The 21161-nt window shown below is 40.4% G+C and overlaps 1 protein-coding gene across 1 annotated transcript in view; it reads right to left on the reverse strand.

Moving 5' to 3' along the window:
• Window positions 1-21161, reverse strand: part of MAPRE2 (microtubule associated protein RP/EB family member 2) — a 74268-nt gene that overhangs the window by 29490 nt on the left and 23617 nt on the right. Inside the window, exon 2 of the mRNA XM_025895818.1 lies at window positions 8537-8664. Coding sequence (XP_025751603.1) covers window positions 8537-8657 — 121 coding nt within the window. The 5' untranslated portion in view covers window positions 8658-8664. The remainder of the gene's footprint in view (window positions 1-8536; window positions 8665-21161) is intronic.

Here is a 21161-nt window from a genome sequence, read left to right on the forward strand (position 1 = left end):
GGATGGTATCCAGGCAGCTGCCAGAGGAGGTGAAGGGATGCTGGGGGAGAATTCAGATACAAAAGAACAAACTGAGAATTGCAAAGGTGGTTATTTAAAGCTATTAAACTTCAAGAATTTTGCCACATACACTGGTAAAGCTGAAAATTACTAACAAGTCTATAAAAGCAGAATATTTTACAGCATTTTCAGAGTTGTAGATAATCTTTCACCAGTCCCTTGCAGTAAGCAATGCTGAACTAATTTTAGCTTTTGTCCTATACTTCTTTTTCCCTGCTTCTATGTTACTTTCCCAGACTGTCTACACTGGCTTAATATGCTCTGAAGCACATGCACTCTACATCATTATAGATTTTTGATTTTTCTCCTCTCTCCTCAACCATCTGGAGGTTGATGAATCCATAAATGAAAGAAGTATTTTCTTGATAATTAAAAATACTTCTGCTTCTGACTATTTAAAGAAAAAAGAAATTAAAGGAGGTAACAATGAAGACAGGAGAATCCTATTTGCAACAAATTTTTACTGCTCAGTAAACCTCTGATCTGAAACCAAGATTACATCCTTGATTTTCTTTAGCATTGATGTTTATATATTTATAAATTAAAAAATTATTTGCAAACTAACTGCTTTTAATATACTATAGTTAGAACTTAATATGCTAATAAATATTTAGTAGAAACAATATAATATAAGCTTAGGTATTGCCAATATGTGTGTGCCCTATACAAGTTAGGCCAATCCTTCACATCTAATGTGAAAAAACTATGTCCCTCCCAGCTCTTCCCTGCAGTGTGTTGGAGCAAGACCCCAGAAAGTCATATAAAACCACACCGGCCAATACGGAACTCAAAGGGCTCATGAAAAGACAGGGCCTGGCTGGGGCAGGGGTGGGGCTGCTTTATTTTAATTCTGATACTGCAATCACAGCAAATAAAAATTTGGTATAAATGCTTATTATGAATTTTGTTCTAAAATTACATACAATTCAAGTTTAAACCTTTTAACCAGGCCTAAGTTTGATTTTTTTTTATACTCAGTTTTTAAAAAATCCCATTTGGGAAAAAGGCTGACTGTACCTTTTTCTGTAATTCATTTTGTTTGTTCATTTGCTTTAATGAAATATTTTTCAGATACTGTAAAACATACATCCAGTCATGTTAGATACAAATCCCTTCAAATTATTCATTCCCTCCAAAGCTACAACCACCTGACCACGCATTTGGAAAATACGGGATGATTTGTATGTGTATTACTCATCAGTACTTCACTTCACTATGGTTGCTAACGCTGATGGGAAACTGCACATGCCCCATATTTCTGTTGCTGAGACAACAACAACAACAATAAAAAAAAAAAGGCTGTAACTTGCAAGGAGCACACGTCACCTACTAGTTTTGATAAGAAAGGGGGAAAAAAAACCCAAAAATGCCAGCAACCACTGTTTACAGTACAGAAGCACTTAGGCTTGTCTTCTACCTCAGGCTTTCTAGAATTGCTTCCTTGGGAGTGACATTAAGGCAAGCACAGCAGGAGGTTTCTGACTTATCAGATTTTCCTTTAGATTCCAAATATGGGTGTTCTGTTATGCCACACAAAGTTTTTTTTAAAAGAATGGGCAATGAAGGTTGTGAAGGGTCTGCAGCACAAGTCTTATGAAGATACTGAGGCTGAGGGAGCTGGGGTTGTTTAGCCTGGAGAAAAGGAGGCTCAGAGGGGACCTCATTGCCCTGTACAACTACCTGAAAGGAGACTGTAGCAAGGTGGGGGTCAGTGTCTTTTCCCACACAATAGGACAAAAGGAAACAGCCTCAAGTTATGGTAGAGGAGGTTTAGATTGGATATTAGAAAAAATTTCTACACAGAAAGCATTGGAACAAGCTTCCCAGGGAAGCAGTGGACTCATCATCCCTGGAGGTATTTAAAAAACGTGCAGATGTGGCTCTTAGTGACATGGTTTAGTAGTGGACTTGCAGGGCTGGGTTAGCTATTGGACTCTATGATCTTAAAGGTTTTTTCCAACCTAAATGACTTTATGATTCTGTCTGTGAGCATAAAGCTGTGTTACATACAGGCACATCTTTAAGAAATGGCACAATTTGTGCTGAGCACTCCACTGGAGATCATGGTCTTCAAACTCCTATTTGCAATTCCAGCAGCACCTATATGACCCAGAATATAGGTATCTTTCTCCAATTAACTGCTCCTTGCCTGCCCCCGAGCCCCAGTTTAAGAAGTTTCAGCCCACATCAATCTGCCACCTACTTAGTTGTAGAGAAGCAAGCATTTATGGGTCTATGCATCAATCAAGACACTCTGGCCTAGCTTCACTCTTCCCAGCAACCATCTTGGGAGGGAACTTAAAAAACCCTAAAATAGATGCAGATTAGAGTGCAGCCCTGTACTCCTGCTTACAGATGTCTGAGCACAGTTGCCCCAATGAGGGCAGAGCGAGTGCCTGCCAACAGATGGGAGCTTCCAAAAGCAGAGCTGGTACCACAGAAAACAGTCTACAAGAACCACGCACCTCCTATCCGCCTGACCAACAGCCACTGAGACACGTTCATCTAAATGACATCTGCTTTCAAAAGTCCTTTTCTACATAGGTGGAGCGTGAGTGTGGCATAATGCAGAATATCCAGTGATCATCCTAAATAACGGATATTGGAGGGAGGTTTCCCCTGTAATAATTTGTGTTCTCCTTAAACATGTAAATCATTAAGCTGCTCATAAATTATACACAGCAGAATTTTTAATACTTCAATTTTTTTATTTTGGGATTCATTAATTTTTAAATAGGAAGATCAGAACAATTTCAGAAAACACAGTTTCCATTTAACTTAAAATAGCTGCGTAACTCATCATGCCTTAAAAAAGTAGCACACAAAATCTAACAAGCTCTTCAAACCAGAGGGAAACCAAGCAACTGACTGCAAGTGAGAGCTATGAGTAATTAAATAATAATTTTTAAAAAGTAAAAACCTTGTTCAAGTTCTATTCCTCCTGAATTCTTAATGAGTGGCATTTAAATAAAGAAATTATTGGCTGAAAATCATGATACTGCTTTGCAAGCTTCCTCAGAAAGTTTTGGAAATAATTTAAATCCAATCATTAACATCCATTGTATCCCTCTAATCCTAAACATCATATGGAATACATTAAAGAGTCATTGATGCTGAGTATGCTCTGTGTTGCATAACCTTAGGACAACATGCCAGTTCCTTGAAACATGGCTTGGTTACAGAGTGCAAATGGGATCAAGCCATGTTTTAATCGTGTTCCCAAGTTGCTCTAGAGACCCAGCCTTTTCGAGGCTGCAAACTGGGAAAAAAAACAAAACCACCAACGTTGAAACATGCTTTGCCTTCTCAGGCACACCTAGCATGCTGGGCTGTAGAGAATCATGCTGGCACTAAACGCTCCAACAAAGTCCTATAATGCAGATTTTAGTAACAGACATGGAGGAAGTTACAGCTTAATGCAGGCACCGAGCAAAATACACCTTCTAAGACATGAAAACACAAATCCTATGCAGCAAACCCACAGAATACACCATGCCTGCATCTGTGTATATATGCACAAATGATTTGAAGAAATAGCCCTTCTCACCGTCTCTCTGCCTCTACCTTCTCCAGCTACCTCAGCCCTGCTCAGAAAGATCTTTCTTCTGTGGAAAAGAGAAGAGCCGGCTCTCATGGAGCGCTCCTCAGGAAGCAGCATTCCTGGCATGCCACTCCCTGCTGCTGCTGAGGGTCCCAAGGCTGAGGGTGCTGGAGGCACAAGGGTCACTTCACAAATGAATGCTGCCCTGCCTAGGGCCTGGTGTGCAGCCCCATGGCTCAGAGCCCCCGTACTCAGTCCCCGGGAGCAGAACACCGTGGATACCCTCCACAAGCCAGGGACAACCTCTGCCCTTGCACAGCACCAGCTGCAAAGGACAACAGCCCGCAGAGGCTGCGATCAAGTTCTCCCCCAAATCCCAAGCCAGAGAGGCAATACAAAGTCAAAGAACGACATCTGTCCTACCATCACACCGCCTGCTTTCCTCCAACACCAGGGTGGTGGAGCAATGTATGTATAAAGGGTCTAAATAGTATGTATAATGTACGTAATGTAAATTATCTAAAATCTAAACATATGTATAAAGGGTCTAAATAGTTCCACAGGAGGAACGCAAACTGAGATACAGGACAAGTGAGAGTAGTCACCACATGAAAAATTCCCTGTGGCAACACCCAGGACATCTGTAGAGAAAGTATCCTAGTTTTAAATCTGAAAATGCCAAACCACATGCTTGCTTTATAATACGGTCATTTATTAAAAGCAAGGAAAAAAACAACCCCACATTTAATCCTTTATCCTTGCATCCAAATCCTCAAAGACAGAAGGTCTGTATGCACTGAGGGCCAGACAATTTGCAAGTTTATAATTCTACTGAGGATTTTCAAATGCAGTGAGGGAGGAGAGTCTGTCTCCTTAACCTCAAAGGATCACACAAGTATAGCTAAGACAAAAATTATACCTCGCTTCAGGCTGCATTTTCCTTTCTACACACATTTACCATTTCTAGCTTCCTTGCTCATTATATAGCTTGTATGCATTGTGTTGATTCTTTTTAATTCATATGCAAGCCCTCCAGTCTCCTGCCTGACTCTTATTTTGAATATACTCTCATGTAGCACTCTAACAGTCATGAAAAGCCCTGTAACACATTCACCTATAGATGAAAAACAGCCTTACTAAAGAAAATTCAGTTATAAATTGTTTAGTCAGAATTCTTTTTAAGAAGCCACTGTGTATTCATCACAGAAATAGCATGACTCCAAAGAAACAAGCAGTGTCATAATTCATATGAAATGCCCATTCTCCAAGCCTATGGGTTTTGCACACAGGATTCTACATTAAATCCACTCAGTTGTTCTCTATTATTTTTCATTGATGTATCAAACTAAATGCTCCCAAGTCTAATGCCAATCTAAAGGCAATGCACTATGCCATCAATTAAAACCACGGTTTATAAATTTCATGTTCAGGTTAAACAACCTTCCAAGAAGCCAAACCCAGAGACCAAAAACTGACAACGTGACACTCACATAAAGGAAAGAATTGCATTGCTTTGAGATGCTCGGAGGGATTTTATCCATTTAGTTGTCAAAACTAAATTACCAGAGGAGCTCCAGACTAAATTTAGACTCTCCAGGGCTGCACCCATCCATAACCTGGCTTTTTTGGCACATCACTACCACAGCAGGCATTCAGAAAGCTCAGGGGACACTGCACTTTGCTTGGCCTACTTAAGAGAGACAAAAACCACATCTAAGACTCCCAAAGAATACAAATACTTTATGACTAAGCCAGCCATTCCTTTGCCGCTCCTTATCCAAACATCTCTGTTCCTATAAAACCTTTAGTAAAGCCAGAATGTCACATTATTCCTTCTTTGCTTAAGCTCAGAATGTCAAAAATTATTGATAAATGCGGGCACCATAAGGTCTCACAGACAGGTGCTGAACACAGGTGTATGCCATATCTAGGTTGCTCACATCTCCTAGAAGTAACACCTTCGAGATTTTAATTCAGATATAGCACCCGCCCACCTTCCCTCTCCCACCTTTTCTGGCCTTGCACTTAGCTTTTGCTGGCATCTTGATTGCTCCTTATTAACAAAAATGAACAAGAACTGAATAGTCATAAAACAGCATGACTAATCTTAATGCTTTTTCTAAAAAAAGAAGAAAATGTCCATACAATTTTACAGTAGGTTATAAAAATTTAGTTACAGCAGCTCTGCAGCTCCCTATTAATGCTGTGAAATGCTTCATAGTTGTAAAGAGTTTCCCACATATTCCTTCTCTTTGAAGTCCTGGAGAAATGCTCATATTTTATGGAAACCAACATTCATCTGCATGAAAGCTGCCAATGATTCAAGGAACATCAGCCAAAGAACGCCAGAATGAATGAGTTAGATTGGCCATTCTCAAACTGCAGTGCATACAATGCTTGCTAATGCTATGGCTGTTAGTTGGCTGGTCATTTCTGCTACGGTTCCCTAAGTTTCCCTCCTGCAAACTATACTAGAAATATGCTAAATAAAATACATCTATATTAAATAAGCTGCTTTGAGTTTACACAGTAAACTATATGAAATGCAGAAAAATTCCTAAAGCCTCTTGCCCATCTGTCTTCAATCCCTACACATGCATGCCTTGCACATGAGAAATGGACTACACAGTCTCAAGGGGAAAGGACCTAGTCTTAAGACTACTGTGCTCTAGTGTCTGCAATAATCTATCAGTGTTTAGATTCGTCCGTTCAGAGAGTAAAGTCCTCTGGAACACAGGAAGGACTGTCCTGGAATGCTTCTTTAGATAAGGCACTACTAAAGCCCCTTCTGGACTGTAAAGAGCATCAATGCAAAAACAGGAATGTGTAAGTATCAAGGTTGACTATCAAAACAAAATGGAGAAATTCAAGTTAACAGCTTTCACCTGTTAAGAACGTAAAAGCATCAGGTAACAATAGCAATCAATACAATCTAGGAAATTCTAAAGGAAGAAAAGGTTTAATTTTATACAGAATGGAGTAAGAGCTGTAATGAGACAACCCTTTTTTTAGTTTTCCCTTGTGATGTGTCCCAAAATCCTGACTGGAGGTCACAGAAAAAGTTGTATAAGAAGCTGTGTAATGAAATGGGACAGTGGATTTGTGACAGTTCCCATGCTTGCCTGCCCCACCCAGCTGAAGTCTCTCAATCTTATCTTCTTACATAATTTTAACTCACTGTATTCTGCTTAATAAAAATTTTCTTAGATCACTTCTCCCCTATTTTGAGAAACGGTTTTGGTGTTTTTTTTTTTTATCTTGGTTTTTGTTTTTTTTCGTTCGTTTTGTTGGGGTTTGGGGGGGATTTTTTTGGATTTTTTTTTTTTTTTTTAAAGCCCACACACATTTAAACTTGACTGAGAACTCACTTCAAAAGCTTCCTTTCAACTATTTATGAGCATTTAAACAGCTACACAGGAACAAGTCAATAACTTGTCTACTATGCTTCCTGTTTCAAACAATGGCAAACATCGGGTATTTTCGGATGCAAACGTCCATTTTCTTGTATCTATCTCCTTAAGTGTGTGCATGCCTATGTTTATATTTATCTATCTATATATAGCTACTCCCACATTTACATGCAGTTGCACACACATCCCTGTTTGAATATTGTCTCTATATAAAATTCAGCAAAATAAAATACTTAGGCTAACTTCCGGACATGTAAATATAGCAACAGCTAAAAATAACACTTCAGTTTCAAGTTTAATAATGATTAAAAAGATTATATGCGATTATGTCTTTTGTTGTTCAGTTTATATCAGTTACTTACATGCACTTTAACCTGCACTTTTTCAACCTCAATTTTATGGCTGGTGTGCAAGGCTGCAAGCATGGAACCCTACTTCTGCAGCTGTGAATTGTTTTTCTACATTTTGAAGAATAGGTTGTGAGACTATCAATGTCAAAGGATTATCTGTACCTTTCAGGGAACATCTCTGACACATAAAATTTACCCAGAATGGTAGGTAAATTCAAATATATGAATATAAGACCCTGTTTATGCATTTCATCTGGACCAGGAAATAGTCGAAATGTAGCAATGTGGTACCTCTTTCATGTACTTAGATTGCTACTTCCAGACAACTAATCTGCTGGGAATATCTTACTTATGAAGAGAATGCTCTAAGTTAGATCTCCTCCAACACAAGAATCTTCAAATTTAAAAATCACAGTAGAGAATCAGAAAAAAATAATTCCCCAGGGGCATGTGTATTCTCAGTGAAAAATCAGCCTTTGTCATTTCTAGCCATCATCTAATTACGGACCCTGTTGTTTAACACTTATCTTGTAGTTGCCACTCTGATTAACCAAAATGTCCAAAGTATTCAAGCCATTAGCCCTTTTTTATGGGCTCATTACCAAATATACTTACAACAAGAATTCAGGTACATTTAAAGAGAAACAGGCAGATGTTGTTGACGAAGTTCTAAAGCCCTCATAGCAGCTAAAGGCTCATTTCCTCAAATCCATGTTTTCCCTCAGTCACACTTGTGCTCTTTTCCTGCACACATAAGCAGGGATTTTAGGAACCTCACCAGGAAGGAAAAGGAGCCGGAGAATTTTGTTCATCTGGGGTGTCAGCTCTCTTTCTCAGTTATGTCCACTCTCCATTTGGAAAGATACCACCCTAGTAGCTTTAAACCACAAAAGCTTATCACTGTATTCTTTTCTTGCTTAGCCAACCTTTTTATTACTTTTATGTATCTTTTGCTACATTTGTCCCATTCACCTCTGCCTTTGTTATGCTTTCCCAAGGCACCTTATCTTTCTGCAATTAACACAAACGCAAAAATGCTTCCTTCGCACATACATTAGTCTCTTTTCTCAAAGTAACTGGTTTATGTCAAAGTTAAAAGTTATCTATTTTCAACAAATCAGACTTTTAAAGAGGTTTTAAAATAAACACTTGTAGAACATACTGTGCTTTCTTACCTGAACAGAGTTGTTCAACTTTTGTGTAGTTTAAAGCTAATATATCATTAACCCATGCGATGATGTCATGTCTGCTCATAGTCTCTTGGGTTATAGAGGTAGAGTACACGTTGACCGCCATTCCCCAACTAGGAAAAAAAAAAAAATTTGACATTTTCATAATTGTTTTCTGAACACAATGAATATACGTTTCCTGTTCAAACAACGGACAGAAAAGGTGCAACACTCACAACCCTCTCTTATTTATTGAGAGAGGAGGCTTAATTTTCATTCTTTAATGATATTTAACCTCTTCAATGTCCTCTTGGAATCTATGACCATATTTCTCCAGTTGTCACTGTGAACTTAAAGAACATACAAACCTACAGTACTCTGCTTCATGCTGGTAAGGTAGAAAAAAAAAAATCATACACAGATAAAGACACACAGACAGGATCAGAGATCTGAGATTTCGTAACAGTGTTGCATGAATGCAGTGATCTGACCTCTTGTCAGTTTTTTACCCCTGCAGGACAATCAGGCTGCCTAAACCAATATTTAATTTTCAGATAAATTCTAGATGATGTAGCTGTTCTACTTACTGGAACACTGATTTCTTACTGGGACAGGGGCCTTTTACATAATTAATTCAGTCACAGAGTGAATACTAGATAATCTTTGTTATCAATTTACCAGCTTCTATCCTGAAAGTAACTGAGACTTGCACCCCCAACTGTCTGGTAGGAAAGCTGCCGTGGAGCCCAACTCCTCTAAAGAACACTCCCTCTCAGATTAAACCCATTTGTTCTTCTGCCAACATTATCCTCCAACTCTAGTGGCTTTCTCCTTCCCAGAGCGGATTTCCTAATGTGTTAGGGACAGCACTCGGAGTCTGTCCCAATGCCCAGGTAGTCTAGATTAAACAAATCAATTTGAGTCTCTTATATCAAGTCAGACATTCACTGACTGGTATTGCCAGCAGTCCTTGAACAGACAGTTTCAAACTGTGTTGAGATAACATTTCACTGAGACCTTGGAAAACGGCACTCTGTGCTCAAAGTTTTCACAGCTACATCATCTTACATAGATTCTTCTAGTTAGCTAAGGTCCTTTCCTGCAAGTAGGTAATTCATGGTAGCTTTATCATCAGTCCCCAAGTACACAGACTAGAAATGCATACTACTGAACTTTATTCCTTGTTATCCTATCTCATTGTCAAGATAAAAGATGAGCATGTTCAAGTTCATCTCATCAACAGTTTCAAAGAATGGAATCATGATCATTCATGAAGAGAGTAAATAATGTTCTCATGAGTAATGGACATCAGAAAGTCCACTAGGAACAATCTGAGCATGAGGTGCGTCAGAAACATTCAAATAGTCGAAATTGAACAATAATTCTTAGCAAGAACATTATTCTTGGTTTGGTGGAGACTGCACATCTCCATTTCTAGTGACATCTATAGTAACACCTAACTGTCTAGCTTTGGTGTCAATCCTGCCACCTCAGCCTTGGACCTCAACTTTGCCTCTCAAAAGCAAGAGACAAAGATCTCCTACGTAGGATTCAAGGTCTGCATGGACTATTTCCATTCAGAATTTGCAGAGATGCAACCCTTTGAAGCTTGAGAAACAATTCCACAGGGAACACAAAGACTGCAACTTAACTCCACCCATAGTTAGGTGTCCTGGGGCAACCTAGATAAAATGTGTGGAAAAACCCACCAGCATGAAACTTGACTCAGTAACTTGTAAGTGTATAAGTACATAACACAGAGAATAAATTTAAATACAAGATTACAAAGTTCATAATACAGGTCACTTTCTAGGAAACAAATCTCTGAAGGCTGTTAAATTGTTCCCATCTACTGAGATTAAGATCTAAAACATAAAATCCTCAAATTTGCTTTGTAGGGAAGGAGAAAAAAAAAGGTGGGAAAAAAAAAGAGAAAATAGGGTCAAAAAATTCATGCTCCAATAGTCAGGCTACTACTGCCAGAAATTCATTCATTTGGAACCAGGCTGCCTCTCTACCCGCTTGTGTACAGGCACCTCTGAAGCATGGAAGAAATCAGCCTGTGCTCAGTCTGCTCAGTTCTTCCAGCGGGCTCCCAGATAGCACAGCCAATTTCATGAACACAGCCCTGCATTCACTGTAACACTTAGCAAAGGTTGCTTTCTTGGCATGCATTAAGTGCTTGGATTGAACCAAGCACTAGGAGCAAAGTTTTAGAAACAGGGAGTGCCCTTTTACTCTTAAAAACTACACTGTAACGGCTATTCAGCATCAGGATGGAAGGGACTGAGCAGGCAAACAGCACCTTTGACACTAATTGCATCTGAAGTCTGAAACGTCACCGTTAGTGTGGTTTTTACTTTATTATTTTTAGCCTTTTTAGATAGATAAGAAACTAACAGAAACATACTACCACTGCCACTATTAAACTAACATGTTAAATACTGTCCGTAAGATCAGCTGAAATAACAGCTTAATACTGAATTTAATATTCACTTAAGATTCAGAATAGTGAGCTTAATATTAAACCAACAGATTGATATGGAACAGTTCCACTCAATTCTAAAGAAGCTGAAGATATTTAGATGGTAACATTTGAAATAAAGTTACTCTGATCTATAATTGCCACTACTTCATGAAAATTTTAATTGGCCTCTCGAGACCAGGCAGAGCTCAGAACAACCATCAGCTACCAGTAGTGAAAGGGGAAAGTTTACTCTGTTAAAAAGATCAAGAAAATCCACACACAAGAAGGAAGCAGAACTTCCCTCATCACCCTTTTCCACATAGAACTGCAAAGAGAGATATCCACCTTTCTGCAACCCACAGGGGACCAAACAACCTCCTCTACTGCAGTGCATGGGGTGGGGAACTCTACTGCAGGAAACTGCGAGTAAATGAATAACCTTGAGTTTTACAATGCTACCCTGAAGGATTACTGTAATACAACTTACACTGTGTCTGCAAATGAATTATTATGGTCTATTGGTCAAACAAAAGTTCAGGTTATTTGTTAGAGACAGTAGCTTCACATTTGTACACACAAGTATGCATGAGGGTGTATCAGTACCATTTTAAAGTTAAGCAAAACGAATCAGAATTTTTGTTAAAAAAATTCAATAACATGCCATTGCCATTCATCCACAGTGACATGGTGACATACATCTGAATCTTCCACAGCCTCTTCTCTTGAAAGAGTTCACCCTGTCTTTGCATCTCCTGTTCCCTACCCTCCTACTGGTTATGTTCTAAATAAACTCAGTTGGGAAAGGTTTCCTGTACAGTAAGCATGTTCTAATTTGGTGGTCAGATACACACAGCTCCTCTTTGCCACACAGAGAGACCTTGAACAAAACAAAAAAAAAAAAAAAAGAGGAAAAAGAAAAAAAAGAACAAGCAGGTGTAGGTAGCACAGCCACCATGCTCAGAAACAGCCAAGAACCCTGTGCTCGACATCTACAGCTGGGCTTGGGTTTTCTGCCTGACTTATTTCCCTGAGTGCTGAAGTACTTTGAAAAATGTGATTCAGCTTCAAAATGCATCAATAAGCATGTCTAAGGCAATGCAAGAGAACAGCTGGGCAGGCAGACACACAGGCCATACTCTCAACAGCCAAGTAGCTAACAACTTGATTTTATGTCCTAATACTACTAATACTACTACTGCTTTCCAATAACATTATTTACATTTTCAACTTGTTAGGTTTCCTCTTGATAAGGCTGAAGGCTCTCAAGCATAGGTTTGCAATGAGGTTTATACAAGCCTGAAAACCGGCGTCTACCTGAGATCCTCCACCTTCCGCAGATATGCCTGGTGATTCCATAGTAACTAAAAGCAGAAGAGGATAGCACATCACACCTCCCACTTGGGAGCACACAGGTGGAGATTAAAATCCTCTGGCTTTTATAGCACTGTCTAACCACAAAGGACTCTATCCTTTGCTTTACCTCAAGCCTTCACATATTAGTCCAACCATTTCATAAACACACTTCACACATGCACAACTACACACCACAAACCTGAGTTCAGAGGATTAGCCAGGTGCTGAAAATCATGTATACGCTTAAACAGTCAGAAATATACTGGCTCAGCATGCCCAATAGTAAACAATACACTCAAAGATCTATTAATTTTTTAAGGTATTGCATGTAGCACTGAACATTCAGCTATTAGGCATTTTCCACTGCTCTTGCTACAGATAACTGCAGCTGTTACAAGGTGCTATCCAGCTGTTCCTAAGATCAGTTTTGCAAGAAGCATATTTACTTTATTTTTCCAGGGATAACTAACAGTTGTTGACAGCAGAAGCTGTATTACAACAAACCATTAATAATGGCACCAGTAATAACAGCAAGACAGGAAGGACTACAGCAATGAACCTAATTCGTAATTGTAAAAACTCATCACACGTGCCATCCCCTCTGAACTTGCAAGGCCTTCACGTTTTCATGGGATAGTCAAGGTTGGAAGGGATCACTGCAGGTCATCTAGTCCAACCTCCCTGCTCAAGCAGGGCCACCTAGAGCCCCTTACTCAGAACTGTGTCCAGATGGCTTCTGATTATCTCCAGAGAAGGAGACTCCACAATTTCTCTGGGGAACTTGTTCCAGTCCTCAGTCACCCTCACAGTAAACAATTTCTTCCTCATGTTCAGGTGGAAGCTCCTCTGTTCCAGTTTCTGCCCACTGTCTTTTGTTTAGTTCAGATAGGCATGGTACAATATTATTAAGCTTTTAAATGAAGTGGAAAGTCTGTGTGACAGTACAAAGAGGCCTTCTGGAAGCTGGCACCTGATAGATACTGCCAGTAAAAAAAAAGATCTCACACCAAAAATTACTGAAGCAGAAGATACAGCAGAAAAGCTAAGATGAAGCTGAGACTGCTGCAGCTGCTGTTCAAAAGGCTTTCTAGATTAAAGCTACTGCAAAACAAAAAAATCCCTGAAGGAGGAAACCTGCCAGACTCAGAGGCTAACTCCCTGAACAAGGAAAATTCATCCTTTTATAAATCATCTCAAAATGGCAACTCATTTGCTGGACCTTGCCTATTTCTTTAACACTCACTGCACACAGCCTTAGCCATAGTCATTAGAGGCCAGTTATGCTTGAGGTTCTCTTTACTGAAAGGAGTCCTGAGGACAGAAAATCAACACAAAAAGCTCCTGTGCAATGCTGACAACACTTCTTACTCTCCCTTTTGACTTATGCTGCACTTCGGCAGCAAATGCCATGGCATCAGGGTGCTGCAACTGGAGTGATATGTGTAGCAAGCAACATAAAGCTCTATCAACTCAGAAACTGAATCAGATACAAGGTTAATCAGAATGAGACATTGTTGGGGGGGGGGAAGAAGAAAAGAATCCTGTGGTTGTAATACTGCGAGAAAACCACACCTTTTAAGATGCTGAATGTCAAATCTCTTATGCACTGTTCCCATGTTATTAAATAGCCCTGAAATGTTAAGAATATTTTTATTATCTGTATATCCCACTCAATTCTGAATGCCATTTTACATTTACCACATGGATCTGACTTGACCTAAAATGATTTGTGAAGCACGCTACAGAGTCTAGAGGAGACTGAGACAAATCATGTACATTTTGATTGCTTTAATATTGCAGGATTACCATTTAACACAGACAACAGTATATTTTCTATTGTTCTCATTGTAGTTCCCTGTTTAAAAGCAAGTGAGAGTAGAGTAATAGAGATTTACTTTGATTGGATTAGGGCATTTTTAACTTTTGTTCTTTTAAATTAGAGGCTGCCTGCCAATGCTGTGATGTTCTGACCTAAATAAACGTCTATGATGGGTCTCAAGGACTGGTTTAGATCCCAATCTGAGTCACTCAGATTGTGGTGTATGGTGGTAATTCTGGTTTGTGCTACACATGGCTTTAGAAAACTTTATCCCCCCCAAAAACCTTATTATCTGAGAGGCAGAAAAATACTGGTTCTTTTTCAGCTCCCCCAAATCTATAAAACACAATGAAAAGTATTCAAATAATATACATGACTTGAGCCAAAACCTCTGAGATGGCCTAATAACCAACAATGCATTACGCTGTCCACTGCATGGCTTTTAGAAATAGTTTGAAGTTTATTCACTAACCAGTTATGACATTGGCATATTTCACAAAAATGAAAATAACAGTTAAAAGTTCCAAGACAATTATTTAGTGCTGGAAAGACTTTAGGGCACCTGAGGAGGGCAAGCCACATTCACTTGAATCTGCCAGTCATATTTGCATAGCATAGGTAAGACTTTATTTCTCCAACTACCTTCTCACTCCTGCTGCCACCAAAACTGTAGAGCAGTGTAATACATAATGTCATGTCTCTACAGTAGCACACTTCCTTTTTTGTCAGGGTTCACCTTTGCCTCCAAAAGTACAGTGCAATATTAACACTTAACTACACAATATCTTAATTGTATTGCAAAGTATTTGCATGCTCTGACAGTTTCCTTATCAATTTCCACATGTAAACAAACCTTAACTGAAAAAAATACATCCTTGACAAAGGATAGAGGTTCAAGAAAGGCAAACATTAATAGTTCACACAAAATGGGTAAGGCCACAAATTTCAGTAAAAAAGAATGTTACTACAAATTAAGAAGGCATTTTATTAATGAAGAACAACAAGAAACCTTTGAAGTAGGCTGAACAAGAGGAACATAAGCGTGGTAAGGCTGCAATGCTGAATAACTTAACTGCTTTCACTCACAGTTATTACCCTCCCCCCCGCCAAGGCTTTCAACTCTAAGATCTTAAGATTGAATTGCTGCTTTGATGCCCTGAAGGAAGACATTCAACCTGTAAAATTTTCACATAGACAGTGGCAACTACACTACCTTTCACAGCAGACAAGGAGATTGTGAAGAAAGAAAAAAAAAAGGTTGGTTCAGAGAAAAATAATTGTCAATAAACCCCAGTCAATGAGAAACACTACATTTTAGAAAACAGAAGAGGTCTATGACCATTTTGTAACTAGAAAACCTTGAAAAAGCTGCTGAATAAACCAACATTTAATCTTCTGTTAAACAAAGTCTCAATTCACCAAGACACACATGGGCACTTTAATTCTCTTTTCATTCATTTTTTCCTCTTATGGAAAATAAAAGATTACTAAGCACACATGCAGACATGGCTAGAGGATTTCTAAGAGATTAAAAATCATGCCATAAAGCAAGGTAACATCAGTGCTGAGTACTGGAGGAAGGATGCTTTGAGAGGTAGCACATGTTAGTAAAGCCTCAGTTCCTAGCCCGAGTTCTCCAAATAACAGGGGGACCTATATATTTTGCTCCTACTAAATGATGATGAGCAGTTGTACTTTCAGACAGGAGATTCCTAAGTGCTATAGCAAATGCAGATTTACTGGAAAATGAAGACGGCAGCGGAGAAGAGCTTGTTTCCAAACACACTGCCCTGCACGAGTGCAGCCTGTGAACTCCCAGGCAAAACAGTGCGGACACAGCCATGAATCTAAGCAGCCACCTGCATCTACACCAAGCAAATATCTGCCTGTGATTAGGATGGGATAAGAACAATCATAAATCCCGATTCAGAAAAAACAACACTGCTGGTCATACAGATCGCTGGGCATCGAGACACTATGTCAGAATCAGAACAGACTGGGACAGCAGCCATGCTGCAGCCCAGCAGCTCCGCTGCTCCGACTCCTGCCATTTCCGCCTTTTAAGTCCAGAAAACGCTGTAGGCAGACTTGAGAGTTTCAGCAGGAAAGAGATCCAACTAGAGACAGATGAAGTCACCAAATGAATTTAGTTTTGACCTATCCAGAGTTTTGCTGCTGCCCTCCTCCTCTCCGGCATGTATACATTCGGAGGTGAAAGGCTAAAGTAACACACTGATTTACTCCAAGCATAACGTAATGCCAAATGAGATTTGGTAATACTATACAGCCCTCCTGACAGGGGGTCTGAGCAGCCTCCAAGTGCCTCAGAACCCTGCACAGAGCCAGGCAAGAGAGGCAGTGACTCAGCAGGAGACGGGCACTGAGCATTCACGCATTTCAGAAGTCTGTGAAGAAGGGAAAACAGGAGGATTCATCAAGGGGAAATGCAATGCCTTTCTCTTAACACATAACTGCCATTTCCTAACGTGAGACTGCAGTACACTTAATAAACCCTGGCTATCCAAGGCAGGCAAAGATAACAAGGAGAACACTCTCATGGGAAATCTCTTGCACTAGCAAAGAAGGGACTGCAATATACCTTTTCTACTCACAAATGATGCAATATGATACAGAGAACAAGGACTTCGTCATGCATCAGCTTTTTTCTCTTCTACATTAAAAACAAGTGTAGATACACACAGATTTATGCATTACAACATTTATTCTAACCTTAATAAACATGTCTGTTAGAATCACAGAATATCACGAGTCAGAAGAGACCCACCGAGGATCATTGGGTCCGAATCCCCGTTACCACAGGGAACAAGGCCCTTTGAAAGGGGCCTTCCTTAAAAGGTGGCCTTAGCCACCACCACTTTGAAGGTGTCTGGAGTGACACCAAGTAAGGGACAAGAAACAGCACAACAACCACTCATGCAACCATCCCAGGACTTATGGGCAAAGATTCCAGAGCACAGCCTGCACGACAGAGTTGCTGAGACATCAGCCAGGCAGCCAGCCCCACTCAGTCCCTGAATGGCAGGAAGATGAGGACACTGATCAGGGGTATAAGACAACATTTATTTTAAGCCACCTTTACCCTGAAGTTGTAAACAAGCATGTGACAACACATGAAGCAACACACAACCATGCTGGCTGATTTCAGTGGTGCATCACTCTCTAAAACACTGCTGTGTATTTTTGTGATTAAACTCTAGTATGGTTGCCCAGAGTTCCCACTGCTGCCACAGCTCTGCTGACATTTGAGGTGGAAAGGAGAAGCACGAGGCTTTCTGCCGGGTATGCAGCAAATTCAGTGGGCAGGTTTCTAGGGATAAGCTCCAGGCAACACCTGGGACCCGAACCAGCTGTAATTCCCCTGCCAGCACTGCCTCTGGAGACCACTGCACCAACACACTACATAGCTTTTCACTAGGCTCTGCATTCAACGTCTCTTCCACTTCTCTCTCAACTGCTAGTGAAAGCTAGACCAAAACCAATATTAATGATAACACTAAATCTTAGAGTTCTAACATCTCCAATGTTGATGATATAGACCCAAATAAATAACCCTGTCTTTGGCTTATACAAACTCCCTACAACATCATGGCTAGGCTTCGTGAATGACGATTTAGGAAGGCTCTATCCACATTTGTTACAAGCACGTTGGTGGTTTATGAGGTCAATACAAGATAGACATGTCCGATTGCAAAAGGCACAGCAGAAAGACTCCTTAGGTGGTATATTCTGCAAGACACGATTCTTTCTGTGTTCTTTTCTCCTCGAGAGTGATCCTGCGTGTGTTCTCAAAGGAAGCAGCAGCGTTATAGATGGTGTGTCTCCAGCCCTCCCGATTGGAGGCCAGAGTAGACCAGTTATGTTGATCAATAGGGCCAAGGCTGAGATGTTGTTTCAGGGAGTCCTTGTATCTTGTGTTCGAGGCTCTTCTCTTGCAGCAGCCAGTGGTAAGTTCACCATAAAGCAAGATCTTAGGGAGGCGGTGGTCCTTCATCCTGGAGACGTGCCCTGCCCAACGTAGCTGTGTTCTCAGCAACATGGCCTCAATGTTGCTTGTTCTAGAATAGATGTATTAGTCTGACCAGTGGATGTTTAGGATTGTACTGAGGCAGCATTGATGGAAGCGTTCTAGGAGATGCAGGTGGTGGCAGTAGATGACTCATGATTCAGAACCATATAAGAGAGTAGACAGCACTATGGTTTTGTAAACACTGATCTTGGTATTTTTCTTCAAGTGTTTATTTCGCCATACTTTTTTATGGAGTTTTCCAAAACCATTACATGCCTTTGCTAACCTGACCCCAAACCTGGAACGGCAAACCTCTGTGTGCTCCTAAGCTCCCCTCTCCTCTTCCACGGGGGTGCAGTACCCGCTGGCGAGGCTCCCCCTCTTTCTCTCCTTTCTCCCACAGGGGCTAGGGTGGGGGCCGACCACGACCAGGGGCCGGGGGGCCGGGGTCCCCGGACCTCCGCCGCACGCGGCGCAGGGGCTGCCAGGGTCCCTGGACCTCCGCTGCACCACAAACCATTGTTAATATTATACAGATTTCAAGTGTTAAGACTATCAGCCGCAACACTTTATTTTGGGTTTGGATACCGAAGTAACTTGACCTCCTCCCTTGTTCTTATGAGTTCATACTATAACAGACAAGGAAGCACTCTTAAATTACTCTGGTGCTCAATGAATTACCAATAAATGACTTGCACTTAAGAATTAATCCTACCAAGCACTATCTAGAACAGGGCTGAACTTCTACGTGCAATTGCTTAACTGCTAAATTAATTTTGGAGCAACTAAAACTAGAATTCACTAATCCTTCAAGAAGTAAATTGCCCTTTAGGAACATGCTAGTTCAACCATCTGTGATTTATGTAACGTATTATTCTTGCTGTGTGCCAGTAACCACAGACTGATTTAGTATTGTTGCACTACCAACACAATTGCTGAGGCTACCGGCATCAAGTTAAGTTTCCCCAAAACGTATTTTTTCAGCCACGTTGGTCTTTGAAGGTCTGTGAAGTCGGCATTTTCCATCAGATTTTAACATCTTCTGCCTATCTAAAGGGGGAAATCCCCAAACCTCTGTTTTCCATGTTCTTTAGGTGGTGCCTACTGCTTTGATGCAACTGTGATTGTAAAAACAGAATTAGTTACAACAATCTTTATCTACAAGTCCCAGTAAAGTCTGGAACCTTAAGCTAAGAGAAGCATAAATGTACTGTTTAATAGGGTTTGGTCTCCTTTCATAGAATATCTTGAGGTCAATTCCTAAAGTCTATTGCTTCCAGCTGGCAAATGGTGACATTACCAAGTTCAACTCCTACAATAAACAAGGGGAAAAAAAGTTTATTGCTTGAATTGCCTTCAACTACATATAAATGTAGTTAAGAAGGTAATCTGTGCTGCAATGTGAATATTTAGTTTCTTCAATCCTCTCAGTGTTGCTGCAGGCCATGCAACAAGACAGTTTTGTACCACTCCCTGTAAAAGCATGTCAAACTAAGCAGACATCTGACACAGTTTAAGAACTGTGCTCACAATTAAAAATTTTGCAGATTAAGTTTATCAATAAAGAAAATTCTGCATGAAAAAATATACAATTCCTTAAAAGCAGAGGGAGCAATTTATCAGCTATTAACTTCAAAACATAATCTTTACTTGCAATGTAAATAATTAATTTTATGACATAGCAAAACTATCCCTTTGCCCTGCTGTATCTCTGCAAACTTTTGGTCATCTCAGGGTACTAAATTGCAGAAGTTGCTCCCAGTGATTTAGAGAATGCAATATGAAGTAACCAATACACTTCTGCAGCAGCAGCAGTATAGCTTTTGCAAGAATTAAACTAGAAAACAGTTGAAATTGATGATGTCAAACTGAAACTGAAAACACACATTTTTCTTTTCCTTTTGAAATCTTTGATGACAAGGATGATTTCACCTTTATGGCAGTATGGAATTTGTTGCCAGATGATATTCCTTTCACTTTTAAAGCATGCGATTTCATTACTTTATTTTTAAGTCATGAGCTGTTTATGCCTATTAAGAGTTACAGAATGGGATCATAAAGTGACTCAGGTAGGCAGGGAACTCCAGAGAGATCTGCTCCAACCTCCCATTCACTGCAGAGTCAGCAAGAGAGGGCTACCAGTGATCCCATCTATCTGAGTTTTGAGTGCCTCCAAGGACAGATATTCCACAGCTCCTCTGAGTAACATCTTCCAGTGTTTGACCATCCCTTCTGTGAAAACGTTTCTCCCAATATATAAAGTAATTTCTACTGTTGCAGCTGCTGCCATTGCCTCTCATCCTCTGCCCATGCATCTCAAAGAACTTGACTCCATCTTCTTTAAATCCAGCCTCCCATGAGACAGCTAAAGACTGCAGTGAGCTCTTCCCCTCTCCTGAGCTGTCTCTTCTCCAGGCTGAATAAACACAGCTCACACGTTCCAGCCCCCTGATCATCCTGGTGTCCCTCCATCACACTCATTTTGGTATGACACTGTCTTTCTCAAACTGGAAAAGCCAAATTCAGACACAGTGTGTGAGATGTGGTCTCAGAAGCACCAGAGGGGAAGAATCACTTCCCCGGAGCTGTTGGCTTCATGCCTGCCAATGCAGCCCAGCATGGGCTTGGCCTTCTTCCCTGCAAGAGCACACTGCTGACTCATGTTCATCTTGTTCACCAGCACCACCAGATCCACACTGTATAGCACTTCAGGAACAATTGCAGGGAGGGAGGGGGAGGGGCATTGGGAGGGTGTGCTTAACGTGGTAGTGGAAAAAAACACCTCACCATATTAAAAATAGAGCTGCTTGAGAGACAAGGCAGTTCTAGAGCACCCCCACTGCTGTGTAACTCATTTCACACTTGGGGACCAAAGATGTGTATGTATATACACAAAGGTATATTAGAGAGCCAAACTTCTGCAGGCAGAAACATACAGAATAATAAAACGGTTTGGGTTGGAAGG

The sequence above is a fragment of the Manacus vitellinus genome, unplaced genomic scaffold (genome assembly GCF_001715985.3).
Source record: "Manacus vitellinus isolate BGI_N305 unplaced genomic scaffold, ASM171598v3 scaffold_1_pilon, whole genome shotgun sequence".
Taxonomy (NCBI): Eukaryota; Metazoa; Chordata; class Aves; order Passeriformes; family Pipridae; genus Manacus; species Manacus vitellinus.